General features: G+C 39.9%; 1 protein-coding gene across 1 annotated transcript in view; it reads left to right on the top strand.

The window, feature by feature from the left end:
* Positions 1–10256, top strand: part of LOC145877157 (NLR family CARD domain-containing protein 3-like) — an 18195-nt gene extending 7939 nt beyond the window's left edge. The window contains exons 5-8 of the mRNA XM_082972442.1: positions 616–1056; positions 1445–3242; positions 3478–3651; positions 9830–10256. Coding sequence (XP_082828568.1) covers positions 777–1056; positions 1445–3242; positions 3478–3651; positions 9830–10019 — 2442 coding nt within the window. The 5' untranslated portion in view covers positions 616–776 and the 3' untranslated portion in view covers positions 10020–10256. The remainder of the gene's footprint in view (positions 1–615; positions 1057–1444; positions 3243–3477; positions 3652–9829) is intronic.
* Positions 10257–11768: the final 1512 nt, after the last annotated feature.

Genomic DNA, 11768 nt, shown 5'->3' with positions numbered 1-11768 from the left:
TGTCTCTGCCTGTCTGTCTGTCTCTATCTGTCTCTCTCTGTTTCTGTCTCTGTGTTTGTCTCTGTGTCTGTATGTCTCTGTCTGTCTCTCTGTCTCTGTGTCTTTCGCTGTCTCTGTCTGTCTCTCTGTCTGTCTGTCTGTCTGTCTGTCTGTCTGTCTGTCTGTCTGTCTGTCTGTCTGTCTGTCTGTCTGTCTGTCTGTCTGTCTGTCTGTCTGTCTGTCTGTCTTTCTGTCTTTGTCTGTCTCTGACTGTCTGTCCCGCTTTCTGTCTGTCTGTCTCTTTTTGTCTGTATGTGTCTGTCTGTGTCTGTCTCTGTCTATCTCTGTTTGTCTGTCCCACTTTCTGTCTGTCTGTGTCTGTCTGTCTGTCTGTCTGTCTGTCTGTCTGTCTGTGTCTCTGTCTGTCTCTGACTGTCTGTCTCTCTGTCTCTTTCTATCTGTGTCTCTGTTTGTCTGTCTGTCTCTGTCTGTCTGTCTCTCTGTCTCTTTCTGTCTGTGTCTCTGTCTGTCTGTCTCTGACTGTCTGTCCCGCTTTCTGTCTATGTCTGTCTGTTTGTCTGTCCGTACTCACTCACTCCCTGGATGAGGAGATGTAATCTCATGTTTTGTCCACAGAAACCAACAGGAGAGATCAGAGTCAGAGATTCTCAGTGGTCAGTCTTCCCAGAGTCATCAAACAGACCTGGACTCTATATTCAGTGTATGTGGTCCTGTTATGTACATTTGTTTTTGTCTACCTCAAGTAAAGTTTCTTTCAATCATTCATTAATGTGTTGATGAGAAAGCATTTATTCTCTTGCTTAACTTATTTACATGATTTATTTCAGTTGCTTGAAGAGAAAATGATGACATTTGTGAAGAACGAGCTGAAGATGTTCAAGAGGATTCTTAGTCCAGAACTCCCAGAAGGCTTTGAGAGTCAGAAGCAGGATGAGGAAGTGGTGGATGCTGAAGATGAGAAGCAGGAGAGCAGTGCCAGAGAGGGGGCTCTGAAGATCACACTGCACGTCCTGAGGAAAATGAACCAGAAGGAGCTTGCTGACACACTGGAGAAATGTAAGATCTGTCTGCATCATGTTGAATGCTGTTTTATAACATTTAAAAGCTGTAGCTAAAGTACAGCTAAAGTAGCTGTGTAACTCAATGATATTGTAGCAGCCTTAATTAACACAACACCTAGTGGCCTCATCAAGTAGCAGAAGGGATGTGTTGTGTTGATTAATTTAGAGAGCGAGAGAGAGAGAGACAACATTAATAATACCATCAATAATACCAATAATAATATAATCAGTCACACCAGTCTGTAATGCATTATGAAAACATTTACACAGTTATACATTCAGTTAAGAGAATAAATGATTATAATTTAAAATGTTATAACAGTCCTACAATACTGTAGGCATTAAAACAGACGTAATATTAATATCCTCTGTGTTATTTCTAGATTCAGATGAGCTTGCTGAGATTTGCCAACGTGAACTCAAATCTAATCTAAAGAACAAGTTTCAATGTGTATTTGAGGGGATCGCTAAACAAGGAAACCCAACACTTCTCAATAAGATCTACACAGAGCTCTACATCACAGAGGGAGGAACAGGAGAGGTCAATAATGAACATGAGCTGAGACAGATTGAGACAACAACCAGGAAACAAGCAAGACCAGAGTCTGCAATCAAATGTAACGACATCTTCAAACCCTTAACTGGACAAGACAAACTTATCAGAACTGTGCTGACAAAGGGAGTCGCTGGCATTGGAAAAACAGTCTCTGTGCAGAAGTTCATTCTGGACTGGGCTGAAGGAAAAGCCAATCAGGATGTTCAATTTGTGTTTTCATTCCCTTTTCGGGAGCTGAATTTGATGAAAGAGGACAAACACACTATGATTGAACTTCTCAATCACTTCTCAATGGAAACCAAACAATCAAGAATCTCCAACTATGACAAGTACAAAGTTGTGTTCATCTTTGATGGTCTGGATGAGTGCCGACTGCCCTTAGACTTCCAGAAGAACAAGATCTGTTGGGACGTCACAGAGTCAACCTCAGTGGATGTTCTGCTGACAAATCTCATCAAGGGAAATCTGCTTCCCTCTGCTCTCATCTGGATAACTACCCGACCTGCAGCAGCCAATAAGATCCCTTCAGGGTGTGTTGACCAGGTGACAGAGGTACGAGGGTTCAATGACCCACAGAAGGAGGAGTACTTCAGAAAGAGATTCAGTGATGAGGAGCTGGCCAGCAGAATCATCTCACACATAAAGACATCAAGGAGCCTCCACATCATGTGCCACATTCCAGTCTTCTGTTGGATTTCTGCAACAGTCCTCGAACACATGCTGAAACATAAGAGAGCAGAGATGCCCAAGACTCTGACTGAGATGTACACACACCTTGTGGTGTTTCATACCAAACAGAAGAATGAAAAGTATCTTGGGAAAGAAGAGACAGGTCCACACTGGAATAAAGAGAGCATTCTGTCACTGGGAAAACTGGCTTTTCAACAGCTAGTGAAGGGCAATCTGATTTTCTATGAAAAAGACCTGAAAGAGGCTGGCATTGATGTCAATGAAGCCTCTGTGTACTCAGGATTGTGCACACAGATCTTTAAAGAGGAATGTGTTCTGTACCAAGACAAGGTGTACTGCTTCGTTCATCTGAGCATTCAGGAGTTTCTGGCTGCTGTGTATGTGTTCCTCTCATTCATCAACAAAAATGAGAATCTCATGGACAAACAGCAAACAAAGTCCAGCATCTTTTCTCTGCTGTACAGAGACAAGTCTGAAGTTACTGTCTACAAGAGTGCTGTGGATAAAGCCTTACAAAGTGAGACAGGAAACCTGGACCTTTTCCTCCGCTTCCTTCTGGGACTCTCACTGGAGTCCAATCAGAAGCACTTACGAGGTCTACTGACAAAGACAAGAAGCAGCTCACAGAGCCATGAAGACACAGTGAACTACATCAAGGAGAAGATCAGGGAGAATCTTTCTCCAGAGAGGAGCATCAATCTGTTCCACTGTCTGAATGAACTGAATGACCATTCTCTAGTGGAGGAGATCCAAAGCTACCTGAGATCAGGAAGTCTCTCAGAAGCCAACCTGTCACCTGCACAGTGGTCAGCTCTGGTCTTTGTGTTGCTGACTTCAGAAAAGGAGCTGGATGTGTTTGACCTGAAGAAATTCTCCAGATCAGAGGAAACTCTTCTGAGGCTGCTGCCAGTGGTCAAAGCCTCCAGAGCTGCTCTGTGAGTAAATAATATAATATATATAAGAAGTATTCATCAGGAAGAAATATTATGTTTAGAGAAAAATATGTATTATAATATGTATATTGAAAAACATATTGATTAAATGCATTGATGGAAGATGAATCTATATGTTGTTTGGGAATATGAACCACATGCATCTACCGTTGTCCTTCTACACTACTGGTGTTAAATTAACAGTGTGTTTGTGAAGTCATGATGATCTCTTTGTCAGGCTGTCAGGCTGTGGAGTCACAGAGAAAGGCTGTGCTTCTCTGGTCTCAGCTCTGGAGTCAAACCCCTCACACCTGAGAGAGCTGGATCTGAGTAACAATGGCCTGAAGGATTCAGGAGTGACGCTGCTCTCTGCTGGACTGAGGAATCCCCACTGTAAACTGGAGACTCTGAGGTCAGTATTCCTGTAGTTGGTCAACAAGTGGTAACTGTTCACCAGATCCACATGTGTTTACCAGACACACATAGTCCACACCATATGTGTTTGGACAGTGAAGCTTACAGTTTTACATTTGGTGCTGTGCTCCAGCATTTTGGATTTGAGATCAAATGTTTCATATTAGTTGACAGTACAGAATGTCACCTTTTATTTGAGACTATTCGTATCTGTTTTACCGTTTACAAATGAAAGCATTTTATGTATCTAGTTGTCCCATTTTATGTATGTACAGTGGCTTGCAAAAGTATTCACCCCCATGGCATTTTTCCTTTTTGTTTGCCTTACAACCTGGAATTAAAATAGATTTTTGGGGGTTTGTATCATTTGATTTACAAAACATGCCTACCACTTTGAAGATGCAAAATATTTTAATTGTGAAACAAACAAGAAATAAGAAAAAAAAGAGAACTTGACCGTGCTTAACTATTCACTCCCCCAAAGACAAAACTTTGTAGAGTCACCTTTTGCAGCTATTACAGCTGCTACTCTCTTGGGGAATGTCTCCATAAGCTTGGCACATCTAGCCACTGGGATTTTCGCCCATTTTTCAAGGCAAAACTGCTCCAGCTCCTTCAAGTTGGATGGGTTCCGCTGGTGTACAGCAATCTGTAAGTCATACCACAGATTCTCAATTGGATTGAGGTCTGGGCTTTGACTAGGCCATTACAAAACAGTTACATTTGTCCCCTTAAACCACTCGAGTGTTGCTTTAGCAGTCTTACATCTCTGGAAGACTGAAACAGCTTTCCCTCAAGGATTTCCCTGTATCTAGCACCATCCATCATTCCTTCAATTCTGACCAGTTTCCCAGTCCCTGCCGATGAAAAACAAACCCACAGCATGATGCTGCCACCACCATGCTTCACTGTGGGGATGCGGTTCTCGGGGTGATGCGAGGTGTTGGGTTTGCACCAGACATAGCGTTTTCCTTGATGGCCAAAAAGCTCAATTTTAGTCTCATCTAACCAGAGTACCTTCTTCCATATGTTTGGGGAGTCTGCCACATGCCTTTTGGTGAACACCAAATGTGTTTGCTTATTTATTTTCTTCAAGCAATGGCTTTTTTTCTGGCCACTCTTCCGTAAAGCCCAGATCTGTGGAGTGTACGGCTTAAAGTGGTCCTATGGACAGATACTCCAATCTCCGCTGTGGAGCTTTGCAGCTCCTTCAGGGTTATCTTTGGCCTCTTTGTTGCCTCTGATTAATGCCCTCCTTGCCTGGTCTGTGAGTTTTGGTGGGCGGCCCTCTCTTGGCAGGTTTGTTTTGGTGCCATATTCTATCCATTTTTTAATAACGGATTTAATGGTGCTCCGTGGGATGTTAAGAGTTTCATATATTTTTTTATAGCCCAACCCTGATCTGTACTTCTCCACAACTCTGTCCCTGACCTGTTTGGAGAGCTCCTTGGTCTTCATGGTACCGCTTGCTTGATGGTGCCCCTTGCTTAGTGGTGTTGTAGACTCTGGGGCCTTTCAGAACAGGTGTATATATACTGAGATCATATGACAGATCATGTGACACTTAGATTGCACACATGTGGAGTTTATTTAACTAATGATGTGACTTCTGAAGGTAATTGGTTGCACCAGATATTATTTATGGGCTTCATAGCAAAGGGGGTGAATACATATGCACACACCACTTTTCTGTTTTTAACTTTATTTTTTAAACAAGTCATTTTTTTTATTTCTCTTGACCAATTTGGACTATTTTGTGTTTGTCCATTACATGAAATCCAAATAAAATCAATTTAAATTACAGGTTGTAACAAAATGGGAAAAACGCCAAGGGGGATGAATACTTTTGCAAAGCACTGTAGTTCATTTGAAGAAGTCTTAATTATTTGGACAAATTCACTTATATTGTATTAAAGTAGCCATAAGTTTAGTATTTGGTCCCATATTCCATGCCTGAAGTGATTACATCAAGCTTGTGATTCTACAAACTTGTTGAATTCATTTGCAGTTTGTTTTGATTGTATTTTGGATTTTGTTTTTCCTAATAGAAACTGATTGGTGAATAATATCCTGTCATTTTGGAGTCACTTCACTTGTATTGTCAGTAAGAATAAGAATGAATCGAGAATGATGATGAATGAGAAAGTTACAGAGGCACAATGATCAGACCCCCTCTGTTATTGGTAATGGTGAGAGGTTAGCATGTTTTCTTGTAGCCTCTGTTATTGGTAATGGTGAGAGGTTAGCATGTTTTGTTGTAGCCTCTGTTATTGGTAATGGTGAGAGGTTAGCATGTTTTGTTGTAGCCTCTGTTATTGGTAGTGGTGAGAGGTTAGCATGTTTTGTTGTAGCCTCTGTAATTGGTAATGGTGAGACGTTAGCTGTTTTGTTGTAGCCTCTGTTATTGGTAATGGTGAGAGGTTAGCATGTTTTGTTGTAGCCTCTGTTATTGGTAATGGTGAGAGGTTAGCATGTTTTGTTGTAGCCTCTGTTATTGGTAATGGTGAGAGGTTAGCATGTTTTGTTGTAGCCTCTGTTATTGGTAATGGTGAGAGGTTAGCATGTTTTGTTGTAGCCTCTGTTATTGGTAGTGGTGAGAGGTTAGCATGTTTTGTTGTAGCCTCTGTTATTGGTAATGGTGAGAGGTTAGCATGTTTTGTTGTAGCCTCTGCTATTGGTAATGGTGAGAGGTTAGCATGTTTTGTTGTAGCCTCTGCTATTGGTAATGGTGAGAGGTTAGCATGTTTTGTTGTAGCCTCTGCTATTGGTAATGGTGAGAGGTTAGCATGTTTTGTTGTAGCCTCTGTTATTGGTAGTGGTGAGAGGTTAGCATGTTTTGTTGTAGCCTCTGTTATTGGTAATGGTGAGAGGTTAGCATGTTTTGTTGTAGCCTCTGTTATTGGTAATGGTGAGAGGTTAGCATGTTTTGTTGTATCCTCTGTTATTGGTAATGGTGAGAGGTTAGCATGTTTTGTTTTAGCCTCTTAACTTTGTCACTCATTCAGATTCATGATTCATTCATGATTTTTCTTAATCATGGCATCATCAGAATTTAATTTTTAATCGTGAAACACATACAGTTGAAGTCGGAAGTGTACATACACTTAGGTTGGAGTCATTAAAACGTGTTTTTGAAGCTCTCCACAAATTTCTTGTTAACAAACTATATAGTTTTGGCAAGTCGGTTAGGACATCTACTTTGTGCATGACACAAGTAATTTTTGAAACAATTGATTACAGACAGATTATTTCACTTATAATTCACTGTATCACAATTCCAGTGGGTCAGAAGTTTACATACACTAAGTTGACTGTGCCTTTAAACAGCTTGGAAAATTCCAGAAAATTATGTCATGGCTTTAGAAGCATCTGATAGACTATTTGACATAATTTGGATGTATTTCAAGGCCTACCTTCAAACTCAGTGCCTCTTTGCTTGACATCATGGGAAAATGAAAAGGAATCAGCCAAAATCTCAGAAAAAAAAATTGTAGACCTCCACAAGTCTGCTTCATCCTTGGGAGCAATTTCCAAACGCCTGAAGGTAACACGTTCAATCAATAGCACGCAAGTCTAAACACCATGGGACCACACAGCCATCATACCATCCCAACTGTGAAGCACGGCGGTGGCAGCATCATGTTGTGGGGGTGATTTGCTGCAGGAGGGACTGGCGCACTTCACAAAATAGATGGCATCATGAGGCAGGAAAATTGTGGATATATTGAAGCAACATCTCGAGACATCAGTCAGGAAGTTAAAGCTTGGTCACAAATGGGTCTTCCAAATGGACAATGACCCCAAGCATACTTCCAAAGTTGTGGCAAAATGGATTAACCTCTATGGGCTAGGTGGGACGCAGGCGTCCCACCCGTGGTGCACTCCATCAACAGCAGGTGCATTTCAAGAGCGGCAAATTTGAATCCAAATAAATGTCAAAATTCAAATTTTTCAAACATACAACTATTTTACACCCTTTGAAAGATAAACATCTCCTTAATCTAACCACGTTTTACGATTTCAAAAAGGTTTCACGGCGAAATCATAAATTTAGAGTATGTTAGGACAATACATTTAAGAGATTTGTGTGTAATGTTTTGTCAATTCAAAGACAGGGTCACCAAAACCATAAAACCAGCTAAAATGATGCACTAACCTTTTACAATCTCCATCAGATGACACTCCTAGGACATTATGTTAGACAATGCATGCATTTTTAGTTCTATCAAGTTCATATTTATATCCAAAAACAGCGTTTTACTATGGCATTGATGTTGAGGAAATCGTTTCCCTCCAATAACCGGCAGTCAAGTCAGCATCACAAATTAAATAATTAAAATTAGAAAACATTGGTAAAATATTATATTGTCATTTAAAGAATTATAGATTTACATCTCTTGAACGCAATCAACTTGCCAGATTTAAAAATAACCTTACTGGGAAATCACACTTTGCAATAATCTGAGCACTGCGCCCAGAAAAATACGCGTTGCGATACAGACTAGTCGTCATGTTGGGGAGATCTAAAATCGAAAATACTATGTAAATAATCCATTACCTTTGATTCTCTTCATCAGATGTCACTTCCAGGTATCACAGGTCCATAACGAATGTAGTTTTGTTCAAAAAAGCTCATCATTTATGTCCAAAAATCTCCGTCTTGTTAGCACATGATCTAAGCCCGCCGGACTTCACTTCATGAACGAGGGGAAAAAATATATTTACGTTCGTTCAAACATGTCAAACGTTGTATAGCATAAATCATTAGGGCCTTTTTTAACCAGAACATGAATAATATTCAAGGTGGACGAATGCATACTCTTTTATAACGTATTGGAACGAGGGTACCCAACATGAACTCGCGCGCCAGGTGTCTAATGGGCCATCATCGTTCCATGGCTCTTGTTCGGTCAGATCTCCCTCCAGAAGACTCAAAACACTTTGTAAAGGCTGGTGACATCTAGTGGAAGCAATAGGAAGTGCCAAAATATTCCTCAGCCCCTGTGTTTTTCAATGGCATAGGTTTAAAGGTAATACAACACATCAGGTATCCACTTCCTGTCAGAAAATGTCTCAGGGTTTTGCCTGCCAAATGAGTTCTGTTATACTCACAGACACCATTCAAACAGTTTTAGAAACTTTAGAGTGTTTTCTATCCATATATAATAAGTATATGCATATTCTAGTTACTGGGTAGGATTAGTAAGCAGATTAAATCGGGTAAAAACAATTTATCCAGCCGTGCAAATACTGCCCCCTAGCCCTAACAGGTTTGGACAACAAAGTCAAGGTATTGGAGTGGCCATCACAAAACCTTGACCTCAATCCTATAGAAAATTTGTGGGCAGAACTGAAAAAGCGTGTGCGAGCAAGAGGCCTACAAACCTGACTCAGTTACACCAGCTCTGTCAGGAGGAATGGGCCAAAATTCACCCAACTTATTGTGGGAAGCTTGTAGAAGGCTACCCGAAACGTTTAACCCAAGTTAAACCATTTAAAGGCAATGCTACCAAATACTAATTGAGTGTATGTAAACTTCTGACCCACTGGGAATGTGATGAAAGAAATAAAAGCTGAAATTAATCATTCTCTCTACTATTATTCTGACATTTCACATTCTTAAAATAAAGTGGTGATCCTAACTGACCTAAGCCAGGGAATTTTTATTAGGATTAAATGTCAGGAATTGTAAAAATTGAGTTTAAATGCATTTGGCTAAGGTATATGTAAACTTCTGACTTCAACTGTATGTATTAAAATACCCTCAAATAAAAGGTGACATTATATACTGTCACCTCATATGAAACATTTGATCTGAAATCCAAAATGTTGGAGTATAGAGCCACATTTAAAATGTTAGCTTCACTGTCAAAATAGATATGGTGTGGACTGTATACTCAATACAATCTAAATCTGATACCTCACTGTCTGTCTTTTGACTGATACTGCTTTTAAACTGGTCTGGTCAGTCTACTCAAATATTTGTACTATACATGTTTCTATCTGCAGGCAATACTTTGATCATTTGTCATTTTTAATGATGATACATTAATTTACGAATAGATATGGCAGGTTTCAGGACACTGATATCTGAAAAATGTTGAAAAATTATACTGCCACTATTTTCACCACCAAAGCATAGCAGTGTGATTTTAATTTGATTTGACTCTTTGCAGGCTGTCAGGCTGTCTAGTCACAGAGGAAGGCTGTGCTTCTCTGGTCTCAGCTCTGAGGTCAAACCCCTCACACCTGAGAGAGCTGGACCTGAGTAACAATGACCTGAAGGATTCAGGAGTGAAGCTGGTCTCTGCTGGACTGGGGAATCCCCACTGTAAACTGGAGACTCTGAGGTCAGTATTCCTGTAGTTGGTCAACAAGTGATAACTGTTCACCAGATCCACATGTGTTTACCAGGGACACATAGTCCACACCATATGTGTTTGGACAGTGAAGCTTACAGTTTTACATTTGGTGCTATCCTCCAGCATTTTGGATTTGAGATGTTTCATATTAGGTGACCTTACAGAATGTCACCTTTTATTTGACGGTATTTTCATACATATCTGTTTTACCGTTTAGAAATTAAAGCACTTTCTGTACGTAGTTCTCCCATTTGAAGAAGTCTTAATTATTTGGACAAATTTACTTATATTGTATTAAAGTTGTCATAAGTTTAGTATTTAGTCCCATGTTCCATGCCTGCAGTGATTACATCAAGCTTGTGATTCTACTAACTTGTTGAATGCATTTTTCAGTTTGTTTTGGTTGTGTTTTGGATGATGTTTTTCCTAATAGAAACTGATTGGTGAATAATGTCCTGTCATTTTGGAGTCACTTCACTTGTATTGTCAGTAAGAATAGAAGATGTTTCTGAACACTTCTACATTCATGTGGATGCTACCATGATTATGAATAATCATGAATGAATCGTGAATAATGATAAATGAGAAAGTTACAGAGGCACAAAGATCAGACCTCCTCTGTTATTGGTGTTATTCTGTATACTTCTGGCCCTTCTTTGGACACTGTGTTAACTAACTAACCAGACGAGCTTCAATGCCATACAACTCTCCTTCCGTGGCCTCCAACTGCTCTTAAATACAAGTAAAACTAAATGCATGGTCTTCAACCGATCGCTGCCTGCACCTGCCCGCCTGTCCAGCATCACTACTCTGGACGGTTCTGACTTAGAATATGTGGACAACTACAAATACCTAGGTGTCTGGTTAGACTGTAAACTCTCCTTCCAGACTCACTATAAGCATCTCCACTCCAAAGTTAAATCTAGAATTGGCTTCCTATTTCACAACATAGCATCCTTCACTCACGCTGCCAAACATACCCTTATAAAAATGACCATCCTACCGATCCTCGACTTCGGCGATGTCATTTACAAAATAGCCTCCAATACCCTACTCAATAAATTGGATGCAGTCTATCACAGTGCCATCCGTTTTGTCACCAAAGCCCCATATACAGTGGGGGAAAAAAGTATTTGATCCCATGCTGATTTTGTACGTTTGCCCACTGACAAAGAAAGGATCAGTCTATAATTTTAACCTCTATGGGCTAGGTGGGACGCTAGCGTGCCACCCGTGGTGCACTCCATCAACAGCAGGTGCATTTCAAGAGCGGCAAATTTGAATCCAAATAAATGTCAAAATTCAAATTTTAAAAAAATACAACTATTTTACACCATTTGAAAGATAAACATCTCCTTAATCTAACCACGTTTTACGATTTCAAAAAGGTTTTACGGCGAAAGCATAAATTTAGAGTATGTTAGGACAGTACATTTACAAGAGTTGTGTGTAATGTTTTGTCAAGTCAAAGACAGGGTCACCAAAACCATAAAACCAGCTAAAATGATGCACTAACCTTTTACAATCTCCATCAGATGACACTCCTAGGACATTATGTTAGACAATGCATGCATTTTTAGTTCTATCAAGTTCATATTTATATCCAAAAACAGCGTTTTACTATGGCATTGATGTTGAGGAAATCGTTTCCCTCCAATAACCGGCAGTCAAGTCAGCGTAACAAATTAAATAATTAAAATTAGAAAACATTGGTAAAATATTATATTGTCATTTAAAGAATTATAGATTTACA

The sequence above is a fragment of the Salmo salar genome, unplaced genomic scaffold (assembly GCF_965601325.2).
Source record: "Salmo salar unplaced genomic scaffold, fSalSal1 ptg000691l, whole genome shotgun sequence".
NCBI lineage: Eukaryota > Metazoa > Chordata > Actinopteri > Salmoniformes > Salmonidae > Salmo > Salmo salar.
Note: the sequence above shows the minus strand (reverse complement) of the source record. Positions and strands in the feature narration are given on the sequence as shown.